General features: G+C 43.1%; 1 protein-coding gene across 1 annotated transcript in view; it reads left to right on the top strand.

Annotated features, from left to right (window-relative positions):
• Nucleotides 1-478: 478 nt before the first annotated feature.
• The window catches only part of LOC120836388 (homeobox protein unc-4 homolog), a gene marked incomplete at its 5' end in the record, with an annotated part of 212,849 nt that continues 188,008 nt past the window's right edge, over nt 479-25,319 (top strand). Inside the window, one exon of the mRNA XM_042294385.1 lies at nt 479-866. Within this exon, the coding sequence (XP_042150319.1) occupies nt 479-866 (388 nt within the window). The remainder of the gene's footprint in view (nt 867-25,319) is intronic.

The following is a 25,319-nucleotide window of genomic DNA, read 5'->3' as shown; positions in this document are numbered from 1 at the left end:
CGCTGCTGCTCAGCAATAACCCTTCAGCGTCGGACCGAGTCGCAGCCATCAAAGGACCGCGAAGATCTGTAGAACTCATCCCGGTCTCTAGAAGGTTCCAAGGATCCTCGAGGTCGTCGTAGAAAGATCTAAACTGAAACTGCGGTTCGCGGAAGGTGACCTGGAGGGCCATCTTTTTGTGCGGTGAAGTAACAGCAACCCTTCAGCCTCTGCCTGAGTTGGAGCAAATCAAAAGGCTGCAAAGATCTGTTGAGCTCATCGTAACCTCTCAAAGGCTCCGGGACCCGTTGAAGTCATCGTGGAATATTCTAAGCCGCACTCGTGAACGATAACTACAATCCCTGGTGTATAAAACTGCAATTCATTGTGCACCGTAGTCGTTCAGCAACTGCTGCGTGCCTGCTTCTTGGACGGCAGAGGCGGACCACCGATGGCATCTCTCGGAGACAACTGTCCCCGTCTTCTTCGCGGTCTCTGACTGTCGGCCGCGTCTCCGATGGAGGCCACCCGCCTCCTGGACGCCGGCTGCCTGGGGCGCCTGGGGCGACCGCTGCCCGGGCCGTACTCGCCGTTCGGGACGCCCATCGCCCCGTACTCGGTGCCGGCGTACTCTCCGCACCACCCGCACGTGCCGTACTCCATCGAGGGCATCTTGCACGGCTCGCACCACCCGGCCCACCACGGACCGCTCGGGCTCGTGGTGGCCTCTAGTCCCGGCCACGCGGCCCTGGTGGGTTCTAGGAGCGTGCTCGGACACCACAGGATGACGTCGGTGGCGCCGTCGGGGCACCAGCAGCATGGATCGCAGCAGCAGCACGTTACCGGTGCTTCGAGGACGTCGTCTGCTGCCTCTCACAAGTCCAAAAGTGAGTGCCTGCCTTGAGTCGCGCTCACATGATGCAGTCTGCGGCTTGTTTCTTCCTCGTAGAGGTCATGCAACAACTGCCTGCAGACATGTTCGTACAGGATGTTGAGGCCCCTCGCTGTTTTTGGACAAAGATTATGATTATGATTATAAATACGAAACTTCGTATCCCGAAGGCAAGAGGGTATTCCGAACACAAAAAAAAAACCTTTCGCCTGTCTCGAGCGTGTCAAGCCTGACTCACGGTCCGTCTTACAGAGCGAGAACGCCAGGGCGTGTCTGTCGGACGTTCCAGCTCGCGCTCGCCAGAGTGCTTCGGCATCCTCGTGCGTGCTAGAGGCTCACGATAGCTGTTTTCCAACTTAAAAAGCTCGCGCCATAGAGAACGATCTCTCTACTCGTGCTATACCAGCGAGTTCCAGTGAGACTCGTACAACTCGTACGTGATATATTTGGGTGCGGAAATTTCTCGCCAATGGGCTGCACCAAAATATCGACGCTCGTTGTTGATGCCTTACAACCAAAACAGCGCTTTTTTTGGTTGTCCTCCTTTAGTCGAAGGGTCGTTACGTTAAGATGCATGGCGCATGAGTACAAAGTCACTTGAATGTACACAAACAGTATGCGCGTAAAACGTTAACTGAGCGACAGGTGCGTCGCCTGTTTATGTAACTAAACCGCCCGTCCACTTCGCGTATAAGAAGTTGGTTTGCACACTGCCGCGTGTATAGACAACGGGCATTGAATACTGGGAGCGTACACATTCGTGCGTTCCACAATTATGCTCGCACTCCTCGCTTTGTGATTGGTTCTGTGGCGTTCGTAGCGGTCAGTGCCACACATTGATTGACTGTTGAGCCATAATGAGATGCTGGCCACGCCCAGCGCTGCTTAACCGAATTGCAGAAAGCTCAAGCTAACTACGGTTCATCTGACACTAACTCGAATTGGCTTAATTCACGTGTATCTTTACACAGATATTGAACATACGCGCAGCGGTAAACCTCGTAGTATTGTGCACTTATTCACGGCGTGGATATATTCACTATTAATGGCGTCTAAATCAAATGCCCGTAGAACGTAGACGCAAACACTTCTTATAAAAAAAAAAGAAAAAAAAAGCTGCCACAAGCATTGTTAATGTTGGTCATGGAAGTGTTTCATTAAATAGGTGAAATATTAAAATAAATATCTGGCAATAAAATGGAAAAAGCGAACACGTTTGTGTGCACAAACTCATCTAGTACTGCAGCGTGTTTAATTGACCTAGTTATATCGCAATTTATTGCGATACAGGAGAATGACGTCACAATTACTTGTTTCCAGAGTGTCTTCGAATTTTGTTAACTTCTCTCGAAACAAATTAATTTATCGTGATATAAATTTTTTAAAAATTATTTAGGGCGTTGTGCTCAGTGTTTGCTGATTGTTAATGTATTATAGGGGGAAGGCGACATTTGTGGCGCCCCAGATAAAATCGGCGCTGCGTTGGGGCTTTTTATATAATGTGTAGATTGCGTCACACCGGGGTGTTTACAACGTTAATCGGGGGCTACTAGTCGTCGTGTGTACGATAGTTTATTACGAGTAAAGACACCAAATCATGGGACGGTTACATCAGACATTGCGCAGGCACTGTATTAATGTGCCAAGATCGCCGGCAAACATCGAGGTTCCTTATCCTATTATTGTTCAGATCTTTCGACAGATACACGCCCTATATAAATACCGCATCAACAATTCAATTGTATCGTTCATTACTTACGTAAAATCATTTTTGAGACGCGCTTTTTTAATTATAGGGCATACCTGCGTGTTCAGATCCTGGTTGTTACGAACTTTTTTTTTTAAATTTTTAGCAAAGTATCGTTCACGGTGTTGTTGTTGTCACGAAGAGCTGCGTCTGTGCTCATCGTGAAAATACATCCCATGGGTTTCACATATTCATACGGTGCTTCCTAAAGGTACACGATGCGTCAGTTTCTTTCCCCCAGCGTCGGGTGTCCATTGATTCAATGTTGATCATGATATAGGGCTATATAGCAATGCACGCGCTGCTTTAACTATTGCCTTTTTTTTTTAACTATTTGGGACGACTTTTTCGCCCTTTGTTAAGCTTGCGTTGGCCATTTTTAATATAAAATAAATGTTAGGAGGTCTCAGTGTCAAAGCTATACGAAATGAAAAAAAATATATATATATGTATACTACAAAAGGTTTCGTGAAGACTGTGGCCCTGAAAATCGCCCGCTGTCCAGAAAGGCTATTTACTAAAATAAGCTCAATATTGCATCTATAAAGGGGGAAAATGAGGCCGCTACAGCGCATTTATCTTCGAAATACCTCGTTAATTCATTCAATATATTAATATCCGAAACAAACTTAATCACGAAAATGCACATTCCTCGCAGTTCTGAAGTAAATAAAAAAAAAAATTGAAGGGGGTTGTATAATTGCAGTTTCATCGATGCAAAATTTAACGGTGCCGTTTGTTTCAGAAAATTGCGCGTTCTAGAAGCACTGACGCAAATAATCTCTGGAGAAAGGGAACAGCGGGGATAAAGGACAAACACAAATCCTTGAACACAGCTGGGTGACTGTGCGACACGGAAAAATCCGCCTGGTCCTGGTATCGAACTAGGGACCTCTCTAGTTCCAGTGGAGTGCTCTACCAACTGAGCGAACCAGGGGTTAGACGTCAGTAGAGCAAACGGGTTTTATCAGCTGCCACCAGTCTAACACCAACGAGGGTGAACGGCCTGCATTTTTAAGGTTACGATGGTAATGCAATTAAATGCACAAGTGCAGGCGAGCTGGAGAAGCTCGCTGACACCTTTGCATTCAATTCTTGTCCAGCTCTCTTGCAGCTTTGCAATAATTCCATTATAATCATAACCTTACAAATGCAAGCCGTTCGCCCTTGTTGGTATTAGACTGCATGGTGGCAGCTGGTAAAACCTGTCTGCTTTACTGATGTCTAACCCCTGGTTAGCTCAGTTGGAGCGCTCCACCTGTAACGGAGAGGTCCCGTGTTCATACCAGGACCGTGCGGATTTTTTTCGGTAGCGCACCAATCACTTGTATGTGTTTGGAGATTTGTGTTTGTCATTTTTCCCGACTGTTGTCATCATTCTTGTCCAGCTCGCTTGAAACTTTGCATTTAATTGCATCATCATCTTAGAAGCACTGGTGAAGCGATCAGACCGCACGATTTAGCGCCGAGTGAACCACAAGGAATGGATCGTCGTAAGTAAAGCAGCACCTTAAAGAACTACGTTAAAACGAAAAAAAGCGTTTATATACTTTTTAGAACTTGTAAATAATAATCATGAATATTAACATTAATCTCGATTTATAGACCCGCCTTTTTTTCTCTCTTTCTTTTTTCTTTAAGAAAGACCGTAATAAAGATTTTACGTCCAGTACGTATTCTTATATAAGACTACGTACTGGACGCAAAATCTTTATTACGGTGTTTCACATATATGTGAAAGCCGAGGAAGTAACTTTGAAAACGTACGCATAGAGGCGGAAAATAACTCGGAGGCATAGACTTGCACGTACAAATCATATGCTGCACAATAAAATACCTGCAACTCGAGATGAAAAAAAAATGGCAAAATGAAGAAGAAGAAAACAACCAATGACAAGAAAAATGTTAAATAAAAAAACCGACGACATCAGCATTTGTTGTTTTCTTTCGAGGGTTGAAGTCAAAAGAGGAACAGTTCCTTCTATGACGCGCGCTTCCACAAGGAGGAATTGGATTCCAAGAAAACTATTTCGTGGTTTTTAATGAACGTCAGCAACCATGTCATATTTCCACGCTCGGCAGGAACCCTCGAGTTAACTTGTTTTCGCCTCGAAGACGCAGTTCATTTTATAAACCGCGCCTAAAAGTCGGCGACAAAAACAAAGAAAGGACCATTATACCAAACACATTTTGGGAGTCGTGAGACAGCATTATATAGGGGTTAGCGAACGGGCTAACCGTTCCCATACGAACAGGTTGCTGCAATCGAAACGCGTTCCTTGACATGCCCTTGACGCCCACAGAAATTATCAGTGAGTTTTAATTGAGGAACACCGAAAAATAAGGACAAAGGTGGGACTAGGGACACTTTCTTTCATTGCTAGTGTATTCTTACAGAGTCGATTGAAACTCAATATAAACTCAACAACATCTAACGAGTGTGTGAAACTCGATATCCATTATTGAATTTACTCAATTCGAAAGCAGTTGAGTTTGGTCGTTAAGAACTCAATATGTATTATTTTGAATTTACTATTACGAATATAATTGAGTTTGCTCATAAAAATGCACCATCCATTCTTTTGGATTTGCTCATTAGATATGCAAACCAGTTTAATAATTAAGAACTAAATGTTGATTATTTCGAATTTACTCATTACACTTAGAAATTAGTTTTATCATTAACAGCTCACTCACTATGTAATATTTTGATTTTGCTCATTATATATGCAAATAAGTTGTACATGATGAACTCAATATTCATTCTTTTGAATTTATTCATTACATATGCAAAGTCTTATCGTTAAGAGCTCAAGATCCATTGTTTTTAAATGACTGATTAGATTTTCAAATAAGCGTTATCATTCATAGCTCGAAATACCTTATTTTGAATTTACTGATTAGATAAATAAATGGTTCGATCATTAAGAACTCAATATCCATTTTTTTATCTCACTCACTAGACACGCACTTGAGTTCCATCCCTCGTCAAACATTTCCTTGTCTCCTGATCAGAGATTCAAATCCGTTTTCATCGTTGAGTAGTAGACTTCCGCCGGTTTGCATTCTTTGAGGGATCCCAGCATTGACATGCATAGCACTAAAATAACCATCAAGTGCACTGACGCCACTCGGAACAAAAACAAAATATATATATAATAATAATAAATACCCAGATCCGTGTGTGCAAGGAAACGGAATGCCAAACTTTCGGAACATCTTAGAGCATAAATCTTCAAAAGGCATTTATTGACGACATTGCACGGTGCATTGCCCCACAGAACGACAGTTGACTTTCGGTCGCGTCGATAGGAAAGCGGCCAACTTTCTGTTGACTTCTTATTGAATGTATCTTGTTCCTTCTGTCAAACTAAGTTCCTCTCTAGTCAGTGAAAAGGTTAGGAGCCTGCAGCGCGAGCGTCCCACCTTCGAAAGCGCTTCGACGTCATCTCGTACCTCGAGTGTGCCAGTCAAAGCACGACGGAAGGCACGGAGCGCTCGCTGAAGCCCGGGCGTTCAAAAGACACGCCATTTTCACCTTGCCAGTGACTGTACTGACTTCATCGAGCCTGTTATACTAGTCACATTATAAAAAGAAAAGAATAAAAAAAAAAAATATCGCCCGTCCTGAGTGGTGCAACGCAGAGAAGCGATAACATACCCGCCAGGAAGCGCGTTTGTGGATTTAGCTATACTTTGCCCTATAGAATTATTGCTCGTGTACCGATGTGTTTTACTAAGGGATCGAGTCCACTGACGTCGAAACACCATTTATCAGACTTCTGAGGGGGAGAACGCGTAATAAAAACCTTAGTAAATGCTGAGGGGGTCACCGGCCAAATGAATACCTTCCGTATGTAGAGTGTCAACGGGAGAGAGCTTCGTGTTGCGTATACGTTTCCTCCATGTTTTTCATATCCCCCGTGTACCGCGCATTGACGAATTATAGACAGAATTTCAGAAGGAATTGCTAGATTTTTTTAAGCGGTTGTAAAACTTCAACTGAAACCAATCACCAAAAAATTCTACGGTACTTCAATTGCTAAAAATTCAATTGAAACACAGTCACTCAAATTCTATTGAAATACAATTGAAAAGCAGTGGCCAATATACTTCAAAGACTCAATACAAACACACATACAAAAAAAAAAAAAACAGTTGAGTTTCAATTGAGACTTAACACGGTGTAATCTGTGAATTCTTTAGAGTTCCAATTGAAACTCAGCTAACTTTTTTTTTTTTGTAAGGGAAAGTAACAGAGAGTGCAGAGATTCCAAACCAGCGGGTTACTTGAGCTCCAAAGCAACTTTCTCGTTCCTCGAGATGTGTCGTATTTCTCAAGCAGTGGCCGCCCTCCAATGCATAATGCGTAGCTCTTTAACGCGACCCTGGGCATATCTTTTTTCTTTTTATCTTTAGATATTTTTGTGATGAAAGTGTTCGTTTCTCTCAAGAAGTAATACTGTTACTTCTTACTCCATCAAAAGAGTAACGACGGGACTAAGGCACTTTTCTCTCGAAAAGTAACCGAGTCGTTATTTCGTTAGCAAAAAAAAAAAAAGTAACCGGAGAAAAGTAACTGGTTACATGTAGCGCGTTAAAACGCACAAGCCTAAGTATAGCGCTATAAGCGGCCGTCCCAAAAAGATGGGCTTTGTATAAGTAAGCGCGCGGGGTCGGCTTATTGAATGATTGCGGCGCCGAGGCTGCGACGTCAACATCTGGCTAATTAACGTCACAAACTCATTGTAATGTATGCGGGGGCCCGGGTTCCCGTGCGCTGCATGGCTAATTCGGCCTTGGGCCTATATCGGCCGCTTATTAATTATGCCCGGGGATCCGTTGCTGCAGATGCGCCGGCTCGCGCTCCCAGACTGAGGGAGCCGCTAATGGCTTCGAAATCACTTTGCGACGTTCGTGCGTGGCAAAGGCCGCCGTCCTGCCCTTTACCGGTGTGAACGACCGACCAAGGCCAAGGCTATTGATTCGCCTCCGAACTGTCATGAACCCCTCGAGGAAGTTCGTCTGCTTCTCTTTTGCAGGGGTTGTGGTGACGTCATAAGTATGTCGAGCTCTGATTGGATCTCATCGAAGGATAGTGGGTAGACCTCAAGACATCTAGCATTCAGGCCTACCCACTATCCTTTCAACCAGAGCCAATCAGAGCTCGACGTCTTTGTGACGTCACCGCAACTCCTGCAAAAGAGAAGCAGACGACTTGGTCTCCACATAGAGTTCGACCAGGTTCGACGCTCTCGAACTTGTAATGCAAAGTTCGACCGAGGTTCGACGAGCGCGTGCGCGTAAATTTAGTGCGCCTAAGACAGTCACGGTCGAGGTCACGTGGTTTACGGGCCGCGTTTGCAATGCGCGAGCTGTGAGGAGGTGGTGCGAACGATGATCGTCTGCGAACGCCTCCGCCTTATCCGAAGCACGCACCAAAGCGGTCGAACCTCGAAACTCGACGTGGCAACCTGCTTGCTAGAAACAGCGCCTCAGCTGACACTGAAAGGAAGCGCTGCCAGCGTCAGCGCACGAGCTGAGCCGGGGATTCAAACCGCGTCTCAAGACGCGCCCCAACCTTTCCAGTGCTGCTTTCTTTCACCCTGCAGTCTCGCAGCTGAGACGATGTTCTAGCAAGCCGGTCCTGGAGTTCGGGTACCAAAAGAAAAGCAGTCTGCCGGCATCACAAGGGATAGTAACGCGTAGGGCAACGTTTGCGGGGGTAAGGTCAAGGTGGGGAAGAATTTATTAAGAGGGTGCCGAAGACCCGAAGGGGACTTGGGTGTGTAATCTTGGTTTCTTTCAATATTGAGAATTGCTCAGGATGCCTCCTCAAAATGTTGCTAAAAGCTGTACAGGGATGGGTAAAATACTCGCGAAAATGTATACAAATACAAATACAAAATAACCAGAGAAAATGTATTTAGTTACATAATCAATTACATTTTACAGAAAAGTATTTTAATACAAAATGCAAATACAACGAGATGCCTTTAAGTGCTTTACACATTTATTTTGTTGCCAAAGTATGGCATTTTAAACTCAAACTTTTATCAGTATAAAAAGACCGCGCAGAGAAGTGTGGAGTCTAAGGGTACCAAGAATGCAGTACTTAAAATGTTCGAGCTTTAGAAATAAAAGTTATTTGGCATATGATATGCGGGTACGTAAGAAAATAAAAAAAAAAGTTTTTGTCAGAGTTTAATTTCAAATGTTGAATTGAAACAACAAATCATTCGAAAACAGCGTTTCATCAATGTGACGTCTTTAAAAAAAAATAAAAGCACCCAACTAAAAAGTCTGTAATTCTACCCGTCCCGTTCACCCTTGTTCTCTTCCATTTTCTTCGACGCTTATGGCGCACAAAGTGCAGCGATTGTTATGCTTTTTTCTAACAATGTCTTCGTAACGTGCCCAAAATCGTATTTGATTGCAAAGAACAGTGCACAAAATTGTATTTTAGCGGCATTTGAAATAGAAGTATTTAAAATACTAAACTTTGTATTTAAATACTAGTGATAAGCAAAGTACCCGCCAAACTGTATTGAATTACTAACACAAAATACTTTGACAAGAACGTAATAAATTACAAATTCAATTACACTTTATAGAAATCTGTACAAATACAGGATGCAAAGCCAACGAGGGTATTTGAGGATACCTTTCCAAATACATTTCTTCACATAGATTCATATCACAAACAATTTAACCGAAATAAGAAAAAAAACTGTTCCCAAATAAAGGTGGAGTAGCCTACATACTAAGAATCAAGTGCTTCAAAAGAACGTCGCGCCTCTAAACATAAAATTTGTTTGTCGAACATGATAGGCGGGAACAATACCAGGAAAACAATGTATTGGGTGTGATATTAATTTCAAAGGCTGAGTTGATGCCACAAAAGCCTTAAGAAAAAAAAATTAAATCACTCAACCCGAGGGTTAATAATTGTACTCATCCCGTTAATTCCTTGTTCTACTCTTTTTTTTTCGAGGTGTATTATGTGCAAAGCGTAGCAACTTTCACGCCATAGGACTCCAATCGCGAACAGTGCCCGCTATCGCATTTGACTGCGAAAAACCAGGGATGGGCCAAATACCCAAGAAACTGTATAAAATTCTTTGACAGAAATGTATTTAATTACAAATTCGACTACCTTTCATAGAAAGGTAGTCGAATTTGTGTCTTGTATTTTGTGTCTTGTATTTAACAAGACACAAAATACGAGCAAAGTATTTGATAATTTTCAAATATTTTTACAAGTACATCTTTTTCTCAAAGATTGACATCTTAAACTTAAATTCAACCCAGGTAAGAAAAAAAAAGTGATCCCAAATAAAGAGTGGAGTCTATATGTACTAACATTCAACTGCTTAAGGAAATTGCTGGAACACCAAAAATAAAAATAAAATTTTTTGTCGTAAGATTGGTGGGTACAACCTCATCAAACACAATGTATTTTGTATGGGTTTAATCTCAAGGGCTCAGTTGAAGCAATAAAGCTTTTCCAAAGAACATGTCGTTAATGCGACCTCTAAAAGATTACATCGGTCGATCAAAACGTCAATAATTGTACCCGTTCATTACCTTTTCTATTCTGCCTTTGATGTTTATTTTGTGCAACAAGTTTCATATACTTCTTGCATATGACTTATGGCGAAGAGTGCCCCATATTCTGTTTGATTGCGCCCAAAATAGTATATTGAGCAGTATTTGAAATACTCAAGTTTCGGTATTTAAACACAATTACCCAATACATTCCCCAGTATCTAATAAAATCCAAAGTCTAAAATACTCAAAAGATCCTAAATACATTTCAAATACGCGTTTTGTAACAATGCCCATCCCTAGAGCTCTCTTTACAAAATGTTTCAGATGAGTATTTTTATTGTAAAAATTGGTTTAAACAAGCTCCCCCCCCCCCCCCCCCCCCCCCCAACCCCAGCCTTTTCTTGAAAACAATGAAAGTTGAGAGGCTTTGGTACAATCCCCCTTGTTTCCATTGGATTTGTAAGGTTCTTCTTGCCAGCGTGAACGATGTCATGATCTTCCCAACCTATCCCACAAGAGGCTACCCTCGAACACAGCCATGCGTTGGAACGGTGATCGTTTCAAGTAACGGCGTGACTGGTCACGCGTTAATTTTAACTAACGTAGTCGATGGATTCCGAAATGACCTGTCGAGTAATTTATTCACTAGTTTACTGTACTGTTATCAAAATATGGTATTCGTTAATGTTGAATGCAACGAGTTGCGTTTTCGGTCCCTTTAAAAGGATGACGCGTCATCGGGATCGCGCTGTATTCTAGAAATGTCATAAACAAAGGAAAAGCGATATGATCTGGAATCAATCTGTAATAATCTATTTGTGGTCGGAGTTCGCGTTCGCTTCTTATCGTTGGCCAATAACAATACTGAAATGCAAACTAACTCAAATGTAACTATCGTGTATTTTAACACCCGATACCCTGGTCCTGAAAAGGAATAAAAGCTTGTAATCGAGGAACGGACGCAAAAAAAAAAAAACTTAAAAAGAAAAAAAAGTACCGTTGGTTAGTGATACGAGGCAGCAGGTCGTAGCCTTCGCAGGGCTGTAACGAACCTCCGTATCGCGTTACGGTTTCGACGAATTCACGAGTAGTGCTCTCTCGTCACTAATATTTTCGGTCGGGGATCGCAACTATAGTGTAGCCAACCCTACACGAAAATTTCCGAACAGTCTGGTTCGACGGAATCGCGTGCACGCGATTCCGTCGAAGACCCGAATTCGTAGCCTTATGTGCCGCCTTCTCGTGTACGTTCTCCCAAAGTCCGAGAAGTCTTTTTTTTTTTTCCCCCGTCGGAGACAATGTTGTCCGCTTGCCTGGTACTTTTTCTTCGCACCGCTAGGGAAGGCGGAGGGAGAGAGGCGATCTCGGGGGGCGTGGAAGGAGGAGCCTGTTTGCACACGCGGCGGTGTTCTTCGGGCCCCAAATTACACGCTGCATGCCGAGGCATCTCTCGAACGACGACGCCTTTCCTGGCCGCTAACCGGGCCCTGTCGCCGCTCGCCCATTACACGAGCTTCTGCCAGCGCGCGCCATTTGACGATCGAAGCGGTCTTTTATGCGGCCCATGTTCACTAACGTATATATGTATCTCACGAATATGGGGGGCTCGAAAAAGACTTTTTTCAAGCGTGACTATTACGCCATCGCTTATCACCCTCGCGAAAAGGGCTGAGTCACTCAGCTGTGGGCGCAGCATCCGATATTCCGCGCAGCAGAGCAACGGCCTTTCACAGCCCAGCAGACAGAAATGGTAGCGCGCTGAGAGGCGATTTTGCGAAGGTCTGTATAGGAGCAGCAAATACCAGTTGCATTTGTGATGAAGGCAAAATTACAACTCCGATTTCATTTGATTTTTTTTTCCTGCTATTGTAAAACCAGGCATTTCCAATGGTTGCATTATTGGTTGCGCGTAAAACGTCCGAGTGAGACAATATTCCAGCTTGGCCATTCAGATCACCCGACAAGACGAACACGACAAAGTACATTGAACGTCCGAAACTTTTCGCTCGCAGGAAGAACCTTTGAGTGAGATCTATGCAATTTTGTTGGGATAGCAAATGTAACTTGAAGAGTAAACGTTTCTGCTACCGCTAAAACGTGTGAAGAGGATTTTCGGACTCCCGGTATTGGTGTGTTCAGCTAAGCGGAACGTCTCAATCTTTTGAGATTTAGGTGTTCGTTATGCTGATTGTTCCATCAACGCTTAAATAGGTCTCCCTACGTATTCAAAATGTTTACGATGCACGTTTCTTGATCACGTGATACTGCTTTGAGGACATGCTTCTTGACTATAAGTTTCACTCGACCCATTTTTTGTTCTATACTTAGGGAAGTGAGCAAAGAAGCGCGCAACATCGAAGTTTGTGGTTTACTAAATTATAGGCGGCCCATTTGTTTACTCGGACAAAACTGGCTACCATTTTAAGTAAACAATAATCGATCAAATCTACCAAATATGCTACGTCTACCCATGTCGTGGTTTTCGTAAAAGTAAAATAAAAGGGTTCGCGTTTGTTACAATAATTGCTAACTTTTCAATCAAGACTCGTTGATAGAGGGTGAAGTAACGGGAAAACGGCAACTTTAAGAAATAGCTTGACCACCCCCAAGACCTCAAAAGACAAACGACAATACATTTTATAACATTTTAGACAAAACCCTGAGACGGGGAAAAGGTGGACAACACAACACAGAGTCTCAAACACAGCTGAAATTTATTGGACAGAATGTCGTGGTTTTGTAGGCTACAAGTGCCCCAAAAAACAAGGGGGACCCCGTTTGTGGTGAGGGAAAGGGAAAAGTACAGGTTAATTATGATTTAATAATTGAGTACAACTAAGAGCTAGTGAGAAATATACATCTCTCGTTGGCATGAGCACCAGAAAACCCAAACCCACCAAGACATTGGATTGTTTCTTCTCAATCTGAGAAAAATACTAGTTTTATCTTCGAGCTTGACTGATGAGGCAGGGCTTGGCGGACCCCCATTTCAGAACCACTGCTCAAGCAGATTCCAGAAAAAAGGTTCTTGGCACAACAGCGCGCTAGAGACACGAAATGATGACAAGAAAATCACACTGAGCGCAAAGGTCGGAGAGGAGGGACTTGCCGCTCTGCAAAAGAATAGAGAAACAAAACGTTGGCCCCCCGCCTCTTTCTTCTTTTCGCCGCACGCACATGCGGTGGCGCTACAATCGGTCCCCCGGATCTCCTCACACGATCCCGCCACACAAACCGCCGCCGCCAGGGGGCCTGTCCGAAGTTCACGAGCTTGAGCCTGTTTAGAACTCCGCTCGCCCCGAAGCTGACAGTGCTGCGGAAGCACGCGCCGGACCAATCAGACCTCTATCTGTAGTCACGTGATTGCGGATCCGCCTATTTACCTGTCCTCCGGATTGAAGGCACGTGTGTGGATCTGTTTTATGAAATAACAGCGAGTGTGCAGCCAAACTCTTTCCTGACGTTATTATTATACATATATTTTTATTCTCTACGTAAAAAAAGTCTGTTTATGAATATAAAATAACAATAACAATAATAATTTATTAGACATTTCAACCAATGGTGGGGAAAGCGGACAAAAAGCTCGAAAGTCCGGCTCATGACAGTTGGTGAGCCAACAGTTTGTACAATGGATGAATGCAGGTGGTGTCCCTTTCCTTGAGTCTTTAATAGCTTATTTTATATGCGTTGATATTACGTCTTGTGCAGGAAGTGCTTCCCAGCCTGCTTTCCTCGCACTATATTCTCCTTCGTGCAATGCCCGGCCGCTCTGGGGTATACCGAAGATATAAAGGGAGCGGGATGAGGTGTTCAAAGGGAGACGGCTGATTGGTCCGGCAACTGCGCATAGCTAGCAGTGCACTGTCAGCTTCAAGGTGAAAGAAGTGCAGCTTGAGCCGCAGCAACAGCAACGGGCGTCCCGAGTCAAACTCTTATCAGATCTGGCGATGGCGAGGGTTAAGAACGGAGGGGGCCGAATTAATAACACCCACAGGACCCGGACGCGTTAGAGCAGGCCGCCTTTTGGATGTTTGCATTGGTCGTTAATCTCCTCGGCTAATGCTCCGACGTTTTCTTTGTGGGTTCTAGCTGCGCGTGGTGTTACGAAGTGATGATGCGTTCTGGGCAGCTTGTTTGAGTTTAGGATTGCGCGGCCGGGCTGCTGTGATCGTGGTGCCGCCGATCGGGATCGGTGTTCGTCATTACGCACCCAGCGAGTCTTTCTGCTTCTTTGTTCGAGGCTTGAAGCTGCGCGCGTCGACGCGGATGCGCGCCTTCTTCACTCGCGCCGCTAGTTCGAGCCGTTATCACGAGGTGGCGCTGACGCCCGAGCAATGGCGGCGGCGGTGAAGACAAAGGGGAGGGCCGTGGGGGCCCTTTGTTTTACGGTCGTTAGCTGTCTTTTTTTTTCTTTTCCTGACTTTAGCGTTTGAGCGGGGAAGATCGTGTTTGATTTTGAGATTATTCGCTCTTCTCGAAACTGAAATATTAGGCTCTAATGGTTTACTGCGCGATGGAGAGTGTGGTTGCGCTGAATTAGGGGCCCAGGAACGTTTTCTAGCGGTACGCGTTCCTTTATGTTTTCGTTTCTTTTTAAGCCTCGAGGTTTGTTCAGCGGTGATGCGGGCGCGGTTTCAGTGGTGTTAATCCGCGTGCGTGTTGTTGTCTGCGTTGTTATTTCTACACTTGCCCTCGTGAGATTTCAATCGAGAGCGAGGTGGGGGCCTTAGATTTTGAATAAATTTTCTAACGGGGTCTGCGTGCCTTTGACATAAATAAGAAGTGGAATGCTTACGGTTTTTCATTCCGCTTTTGCAGGACAATGCTGAAGGTTAGCACGCTCGCAAAATTTCTCTCGATGAGCTCAGTACCTGCCTAAATTGTTCACATTTCTTCCCGTGAGAGGAGATATCTAAACATCTCCAAATGCAGTGTCGGGTTATCGGGGCCGAGATAACAGAAGCATCCTTTGAAGTAAAATTCGTTTTTTTGTTTGTTTGTTTGTTGACTTGAGAATTTTTTGATGAAAGTAGCAAACACGTACGTGTTTTTATTGAACGTACGGAACGGCAGCGACTGCAAATATCAAGAAAACGTGTTTTTGGTATGAATTTTTTTTTTTTTTTTAGAATAGGCCCGATAAAACGATCTCTGTGAATTATTTCACGATTTAAATCCTCATATAAATCACAATAAAAAGCGTGATTCAAATCGGGATATAAATCGTCTTGAATTAAATTGGAATATAAAATAAAAAAATCTTGATTTTGATTCTTTGCCGCGAATTAAAGTCACATCTGTGAACGTTTGGTGAAGAAGTGAAACGTGCCTACATGCCTTTCCGTTTCACCAATGCTAAATGTAACGGAACAGTCTGTTCGTTTCTTCTTAATGAAACGCGTTCTAATGCGTGTAACGAAGAGCGGTGAAGAAGAAGCGAATTATTCACATCGCGTTTCAATTGCGTTCTGATTGAAACGTAGTACTCCGTTAGATCTTCCAAGGGTCCGGGCAAATGTAGGCGAATAAAAATCCAATAATATTGGCGAATAAAAATTTTAAAAAGTATGTGACAGGAAAATTACCAAAACATAACTGTGGTTTCTAAGGGCACTGGGTCTGGGTGGTTTCAGAGCATTGCATACGATCTTTGAAGTTTTACGGAGATCTCAATTTGTCAATTCCAAAAGAACTTGGCTTCGGCTCTCAGTTGCCCTTCGAATGACAAAAATGTAGCGTATTACCGACTTCTCTATCTTCTTTTACCCATCATGCGTACAGTCTACATTACACTGGTATGACTAGTGTTATATGCAGAGTTCAACAAGAAAAAAAAAATATATATATATATACAACAGCATAGTTTTGGTCGTGGCTACTCCCACCTCAACCCAACTTCACTCACGATATAGGTTTGGCTTTAAATAAAAGAGGTCAACTTGATGCTATCTTTGTAGATTTTTCTAAGGCTTTTGATAAAGTGCCACATCATAAGCTTCTTCAGAAACTACGAGCGATATTAAATAATGCGTCATTAGTTAATTGGATCGAAGATTATCTAAGAAATAGATCGCAGTTTGCCTCATATAGGGATGTTCATTCTCAATGTGTCGGTTAGTTCCGGTGTCCCACAGGGATCGAGTTTAGGACCTCTTTTGTTTTCACTTTATATTAAGACGTCGCAGATGATTGCGTTTTGTACAGCGAACTCTACTCGGTAGATGACCGTGCTTTGCTAAACGACTCTTTTGTACAGTTTCTTAGTTGGACTCAGAAGTCGCAGAAAGAAATTAATTTTGAGAAACCTGAATTTATAACATTTACTACCAAGAAGCAACCGTGTATTTTTAAGTATGGTACTGGTAATATGAATCTGCGTCAAGTTCATGAATACAAGTATTTGAGCATTTTATTCACGCTAGGTCTCAAATGGGATAAGTACATTGTTTGTTCTCTTGCTCTGCAAAGGTTAGGACATGTCAAACGAACGTTAAGATCTTCAACTAAGGGAGTTAAAATAACCACCTATAAAATCTTGATTAGACCCATCTTAGAGTATGGTTGCGTGGTAGGGGATCTATATTTAAAGGGTGGTATTAAGCAGATTGACGAATACAAGCAAAGGCAACTAGATTTATTCGTAATAGATATCACCGCAATTTTTATTCTACATCTTCTATGGCTGACATAAGACTTACGCCTCTTAATTCCAGACGCGCCGAAGAACGACTTAGGCTTCTACACAAAATGGTGAATAATGACTGCGTACTTAATCGGGGAAGATATGTTGTTTTTGTTACTCCATCACGCACTCGAAGCTTCCATGTTTGAAACAGTTTACCGTACAGAGCCCATCTTAACTGTTTTAAATATATCTTTTTTTTTTTCCTGGGATGATAAAAACTGGAACAACATAAATGAACCACTTCTCTATCTTCAATTTGATAGAGTTGTGTTAGAAATACAGTAAGTTCCTCGTCATGGTGCCTGTGAGTCTACTATAGTGGAGTATATGTGAATGTTTTTGTAATATGTTTTTAACTATTATGCATTTTTTACGGCTTTCTTGGTTTTGTTCCATAGGCTGTGTACATCTTTACTTGTTTGCCTTTTTGGATGAATATGTGTTTTCTTTCCGCTCCTGCGATGACATCATTAAGGTCGCAGTATTTTGATATATATATATATATATATATATATATATATATATATATATATATATATATAAACGAACATATGCAGATGAATGAACCGTACTTAATCCAATGAATCAAAGAATCAAAGTTTTCAGGAACCCGCCAAAAAGCCAAAAAACGCCGGAGCCGTTTTTTGGCTTTTCTTTTTTATAGCAATATATATATATATATATATATATATATATATATATATATATATATATATATATATATATATATATATATATATATTGCTTTTCTTTTTTTTCTTTTCTTTTTTGTAGCAATATATATATATATATATATTGCTATAAAGCTCAAGTAACGTGGTCATTGGCGTGCATCGTTGGCCCTCTGCTGAATTTCGATTGCTGGGCAGCTGTTGCATGTGTACTCGCGATTGAGTGGATATACGCGAGCGTGCATATGTGCGTGCGCATCGTCCATCGCCCCCTGTCTTTCTCCCCGGGCGCTCCATTGAGGGGCCTGAGGCGACCGCATTCATCATCATCCGTCCACGATGCAACTTTATTACCACGATTGTCCGCCCACGGAACAGCTCGCCTCAATTCTTTCCTTTTGTTGGGGATTTTATACACACATTGCTTTACAGCCGGCTTGGTATCTTCGTCGGAAAAGCGTTGGAGTGTTGTTTTTATTTCTTTTCATATTTCCTAATTGTTAGCCGTAACAATACTTGGTAGTTCCTAGGCCCACAAAGAATAGGCATAGTATAAGACGCGATATAGATTTTTCTTTTTTGTCAAAGGTAATTTCAAAATGGCAGGAGCCTGACTCGGAAGGATGAGAGAAAAGCGTGACATAGAAGTAAAAAAGAAGGAACGTTTGTAAGAAAGTTTTTCGAACCTGTGTCTTTAATAAGACGAGGGCAAATAACCGTTGTAAATGATTCGGCTAACTGCAGACATGTACGTGTTACCCAAAAGAAGCAACTTAATACCCTGAGTCGTTACTCGCTCAGAAAGTAACTAAATATGTCACCCGTTACATATTCCCAAGAGAACGCAATACTGTGCTTCAAAAGTAACTATGATTACTCTTCTCGTTACTTTGACGACCAAGTACGCATCTGACATGGATGAAGAAAAAATAAAACAATTAAAACAGGGACAACACACGCCACATCTTTCATGAAAGATGTGGTTGTGTTGTCCCTGTTTTAATTGTTTTATTCTTTCTTCATCCATGACTTAAACCAACACGCTCTTCTCCCAAGCATACGCATCTGCTTCTGTTTTTATTGATTCTTTATTTATTTATACATACTTCGCGGGAGTGGAAAATACAGATACATAAACAAAAGAACGCAGAAAAGCGAGGCGAGCTAGAAAATGATTAATTCAAAGCGTCATGCGTTCGGGAAAAGAAATATCGTGAATTGCACTAATAAAATCGACACTAGAAAGAATACGTATCTGTCCGTCAATTTCATTCCAGTCATCAAAAGTTTCGGCAAAAACGGATTTTGAAAACAATTGATATGACACTGAAAAGGAGCAGCATTCAATGGATGAGATCGTCTGGTGCGCCTGGTAGCAGAAAATGAAACGTATTTAGTTGGCCCGACGCAGCAGTCTTCATTGGCACATCTGTGGAACATATTGAGTCGATCTATCTTTCCCCTCCAACGCACGGGTTCGAGCCCAAGAGATGACAAAGCTGATGAAGGAGAGAAATTGCCTTCATATTTATTAAAAATAAATCTTACAGCCTTAGCCCGGATAAATTCAAAGTAGAATGGCACCTTTAAAAAAAGAATAGGTTTAATAGGTACCCTTTAAAAGTAACGGAAAATCAGTCCTCGTTAGTTGACCTTAAAAGTAACAAAATACGTTACTCGTTTCTTTTCTAAAGAACTAACTAAATAGGCTACTCGTGCCTTTCTAAAAAAGTAACTAAATCGGTTACTTGTTACCATAACAAGTAACTAGGTAGAAGTAACTCCTTACTATTAACGCTTCACCTACTGTCTGGTCAACGGGTGAGAGTAAAGGATTTCTAAATGTATAACAAAGAGGGCAAAAAGCAACAGGGTCCGTCATGTACACCGAGTGAGTAAATATGAAGGAGATGTTACTCAATAAGAACAATCACTGACATTGAAAAAAATATATAAATTAATGATTAGATTTTTTGCGCTTTCATGCCCGCATACAACCTAGCATAGCTGACATTTCCGACATATCGAAGTTGTATCGCTAAGTTGCAAACACGCAGCCCGAGTGTGAGTTCTTCTCATCGCTTGGTATACATTCCGAATCCGCTCTCTCTGCCATTGTTGCTGCTATGAAACGGCTTCTGAGCACGCGCGGAAGGTCGGCATGTCTGACGCACACCCCCAGTGGCTCCGCATTTTTGGCCTGCGCGCACTGGAAGGGTATCAGCTAAGTTGACGTTTCAATTTCCCAAATTATTTTCTTATTATGACGAACAGTTTATTCGTTTAAACAGTTCAATTCCCCGCGATATCAGCGGACCAAGTATAACGATACATCAGTGAGTGGTGGCGGGTGTCATCACTTTATTCGGCTCTATATAGGGAGTGACGTTTTGAACTACCTTAATACTTATTCGCGCTTTTTTATACTCCCGACCGTATCGTACGTGATGAACAAAAAAGTACGTAAAAATCTAGCGTGACATCCCCTTTCAGTTTTGTACTTGCAGAGGCTGGGCATTTTGCTATGTGTCTGACCTCGATGGAGGTCTGGTGCGGGGGTGTACCATTATGGATGATATGCTGCCTCTCCATGTTGATATAGACGAATATGTCTTTGTGTGCGTCTACCCACCTGTATACTTATTCGCGTCGATTTGACGGGAGGTCCCAGGGAGCGGCCATGGCGACTGTCCCGGATGATTTGTAGCGTCACGGACGCATGATTGAGATGTGAGCCGGGTGTTGACACTTTCCGGCTCATCGGCGGAATCGAACAGGGCGTGCGGCTGACGCTCGTGTGAAACCGTTACTCATACGGGCCGAACATATCGTTTCCGAATACTTCGACGCCCACATCATAAAAGAAGCAGCGCGATTATGGGCTTCCTCGTCACGTGATGTTTGAACGCGAAATGCCTTTTATGGGTCGTTTCCCGAGCTACACGCTCGTTACACATTCTGGTCTCCCCGCTAAATCTAACGGGGAAATTGACGTTATAACGACCTCACGTGACCTAAACACCAATCCAGTTTCTCCGCTGAAGTTAGCGACAGAAACAGACTTCACGTGACCTAATGTCACGTGACTAATGAAATAATAAAGTTCCTTCGGTCAATGTCGGTGTACTCTTTCTGTCAGAGTACACCGACGCCCTTGGATACGGTCATCCATTTCACTCGTGGAAAATACCATTTACACACCATTCGTTTAGGGAACCGCACCCGTCGTTTTAACTCTATACACGTCGCAGACATCGCACCGCTACTACGGAAACCCAGAGTGAAGAACAACCGGAGACTGCGGAGCGGCACCTGAGCACGCCCGCATTCCACCGCGCCGCGGCGCAACATGTATAGATAACAAATCCGTATAGTCAGAGAAGGTCAACGCTGTATGGGCACAGGTTGGACAGGACGATTCCGTCAGCGTTCAGCTCAAGCTTGTCTCAAAGCCGAGCTCTGACGCGGCACTCGTTTATAATGTTTGTCCGCAGCGTTGTCCTCTGAAAACGCAATCTCATTCAGGACCTTTGTGATCTACGAGGTGTTGTGCGACGCCTGTTCATCTCTGACTCCTCGCCAGCTGTGCGCGTGACTTTGACGATAGGAAAGGGCTCGTTTTAATGAAAACCCGACGGTGTCTGTCAGTTTGTCAGCGCTGGGGAGAGAGGTTGACGCTGACCAACGACGTTGACCAATGAAAGACACCGCCGAATTCTCGTCAAAAGAAAAATTCTAATAACTTTTTTAAGTAATAAAATGTTAAATATTTAGTTCGGTCGAGCGGTTTAAAAGACGAGGCGATGATCTCAGCATGTGTCTACTATGGTTAGTTCTGGAGTGCGGCACTAACCACGTGCCTGCATGGCTAGTTTCATAAACTGCTTCCTTTTTATTCAGGTTAAATTTTGATGTAAATATATTTTTGCTATTGCTAAAAAGCTTTTTATCTAAAATAACAACAGGTTTGCAGGAGAGAAACGTTTTAGGGCCAATTTAATCTGGGGTTTTTTACCAGATTGGTACGAGGTTGATTAAAGGAAACATTTATTCTCCGGATACAGTTTTTTTTTTTGGTGGTTATTCACAATGGAATAAACATAGCAGAGTGCAATAGAGATATCCTTTTGTGACAGGAAGGGGTGTAATGACTGCTGATGCTCTCTTTTGACACCTTTTCGTCCGGGAGTGTGACCTGTAAATAAAAATAAATGGTTAAGAAAGGTGGTGGTGCCGTATACTCAGGGCTAAATGACACACAATTTGTACCATGAATATATGAGCATTCGCAGTGAATTTACGAATACTTCTTCATTATGTCGTGATGTATCTTCAAAATGTCAGGCTTGTTTTCATTCGCGTCTCTTTCTTTATCGGCTGATCTCTGCTACTTGTGATCACCTTTATCAATCAATGTCGGCACATTCCGCGAGACAAGCGCTCTCTGGCTGTTGGCCCGAGTGTCGGAGAATAAGCTGCTTGAAACTACGAGGCTGGACGGTCACGCCCCCAGAGAGTGAGCGATAGGTTATTGACTGGTTATCCTTCTTTAACAGGCGCCACTGACTGCCGCTGATGATCGTTAGGAACGCGGTGACGGGGTAATCCCGCAGTGAATATAAATATAATGCATCTCTTCTTAATAGTGGTTTGCTTAGGCCTTTCTCAAACAAAATATTGTAACGTGATTATATATATATATATATATATATATATATATATATATATATATATATATACAAAGCAATGGCAAAACGCGGATGATTAGATTATCATCGGCGTTCCGCCACAGCTTGCTTTTCGCCTGCTGCAGGAGTAGTAACTTTGGTGCGCTCCCGAGCTTCCCACCATCTTCACGTCGTTCTAAAAATTGACTGACATGCTGGTTTCCGAATATCCTCAGCATGTTCCTAATTGAAACCGTACGATTATTTTATTAATTACAAAAGTTAATCGAGGAAGTTTAGTTAATTATCCAACTTATCGCAAAGATTATCCACGCGTAGATGATGTGCGCCTAGAAGTATAACTCAACAACTGCCCAGACTGTATTAGTGTATCATTTACGGATTTTTTTTTTTAGTAAATCTGTTCTAATGGAAATGGTACGCCCGGTATATATGTCATAGTAAAAGGAATTGGTATATAGGGGCGATACTTGGTGGCAGTCGGGGCCCGGAAGCCCTCCTTGAAAGTATAAAAACACGCTCGCATCACAGCAGCTTGGTCAAGTGATTCCTCACTACACACATACACCCGTCATGGCGAAAATAAGCCCAAGTCTGGGAGGGGCGTTGCACTATTCTTACGCCATTAAGAATGTAAATGATTTCAGTCCGTATATATAATAATCTAGAGGCTGGCAGCGCTGAGTATTTACGTTATGATATACGTGCTGACACGCCTGATGATATCGCAAAATAATACCTATATCGAAGCTAAATAATAAATAATGATAAGACTGAGAGGTATAGATGTGAATACACCGGATCTACATACGACGTTCAACATTAAAGTAATAAGTCAACATATAATATAAACTAGAACTAAGAATATACAAAACACACTCTTCATATGCAGCAAAATATGCAAGCTCATAACAGCACAAAAAAACAAAACCTAAATGTATCTTATTATATTATATAATCCGGAGCTGAACAACTAGCCCGCGTGTCAGGGACCTGTGTGTAAAGACATACAACTGCGTAATGCCAAGTTCACATAAAAAAAAATATATATATATATATATAAACAAACGCGGCGGGCCCTGTAATAATGCACGAATTAGCAACACTGCGTCCACATACAACAGTGTACAAAATGGCGCGAGTCTGGAGATTATACTAAGGTGTACACAGAGTCGGCTTTGCCGCTCGTTCTTGCTCGGGGGCCCGCAATGGGTGCGCATCGCTGATTGGCTGCACCAGCCGACCCGGTAATCAAAGGGGAACCCCAAAGAGATAACGATGATCGAGGGACTCGAAGACAGCTTCGGAACAGATCGCTCAATGACCATCGCCGTGTTCAGATACCGGGGGAAGCGAGATAAGCGGCGCCATCAAATAGATTGGACATTATCCCGTCATTACGGGCACGGTCTCGAATGTCAACACCTTTCAGCGGTATCCGGGATGTAGGCATTGCGAGGCACGCCCGGCAGACTTTACTTCATCTTTTTTTTCTTTTTTTTTTATCTACGGGATCACTGATGGGAATAACGCTCGGAATAACCAGCCTGGCTCACGTATGCACGCGCAGTTGAATCAGCCCGTCTGCCTGGGACGGTGTTTGCGTACACGATTAGGTTCCAAATTGGTTCGCAGGGCGAGCCCGTGTCTCGTTCAAGCGTGAAGGAAACGTGGAAACGTTTTCATGCTGTACGTTCGCTCTAATATGTATACTATGACGGGCTCGAATTGTAATTCGTTTGTGCACGCTGTAAAGACAGATGGTTTTCTCGATGGAATATTTGACTGGATCGAGAGCGGATATCCGAATGAAAAAAATCAAACGACGCTATTTTGTTTCCTTCAATTGGCTTTGAACGCAAAAACGCTGAATTTGGTTCCAGGGACGGAAGTTGGTATATTCGAATGTAATCTTTTTAAACTCGAGGTCACCCGGGGAAAGGTGTACCATTGAGTTCTTCATCTCGAATATGTAGTGCAAGAATGGGAAATGCTGCAGAATTCCTCCGTTTCGCTCGCGCAAACAATAGGTCAACCTCGCGTTTGCCAGCGGTCAGTGTTTGTCGAATGTTCGTTCCGTGGGACTTGGCCGTCCATAACACACCTGGCCATCGAATGTCGTTGCTCATTATTCGTTACAATGAACTCGTGGTATTCAGAAATTTAATCATAATGAAAACTTGCTTATAATAAAATCTCGTTATATAGTGAAAATTACGATGAAGTGGTACAACACGGAACATCCGCAGACGCTTCTGAAGAGCGGTTTGTGCGCAACGCTGGAGTTCTCGTGGCAAGTTCTTTGATTACATCAAGTTTGAGATAGGTCAGCCGAGTGATCGAAGTTCCGTCTACGTACGAAACGAAGTGTGGATCGCAAACATGACTAAATCGGCATTCCGGCAGCTAATTGTTTTCAGCGCAGTTAGGGGGCACGCATCGACGAGGAGCGTTTTTGTCGGGCCCACGCGTACAAACGCACTCTGCGAACAAATATACGGCACGGCGGGTATCAGCTGTCAGCCGTCGGAATACGCCGTGACGGGAGGGGGGGAGAGGGGGTCCCGGCGGCTAATCGATGCCCACTTCGGGCCCGAAAGCTCGTTCGCGGGAGAGTTGGATGCGCAATGAAGATATGACGGGCCCTCGGAATCGTTAAATCGATAGCGAATGCCGAGACCGGCGCGGCGCCGGTGAACTGAGGCGCTCGTTATATACGGACACTCCGGACCACGTGCAAAAACTGGGTGCGGCCGTTAAAAAAGAAGAAGATTGTGCGGTCGTAATTAGAGTTCGGTATAGGCGGTTTACGTGTCGATGTAACTTGGGTCTCAGGACCTGGAACATTTTTACTCTCTCGGTGATTTTCGTGGCGTGTCTTTGAACATATATACTTTCACGGCTTTCAGTTTGCATTAAGCCGTCGCTGCTCTCGAGAAAGCTTTCCGAAGCTCGGTGTTGCGAACGTTTCCTCGTTGTAAACAAATTTGCGAATATGCTCGCTTCGCACACTGTAAATTAATTTATACCCTTAAGGTTGTTTTCAAGTGGCCATAACTCACATCTTCACGCCCATAACAAGGGTTGTTTTGGACACAACACC

Source organism: Ixodes scapularis, unplaced genomic scaffold (genome assembly GCF_016920785.2).
Source record: "Ixodes scapularis isolate PalLabHiFi unplaced genomic scaffold, ASM1692078v2 PGA_scaffold6__148_contigs__length_123643588, whole genome shotgun sequence".
Classification (NCBI taxonomy): Eukaryota; Metazoa; Arthropoda; class Arachnida; order Ixodida; family Ixodidae; genus Ixodes; species Ixodes scapularis.
Note: the sequence above shows the minus strand (reverse complement) of the source record. Positions and strands in the feature narration are given on the sequence as shown.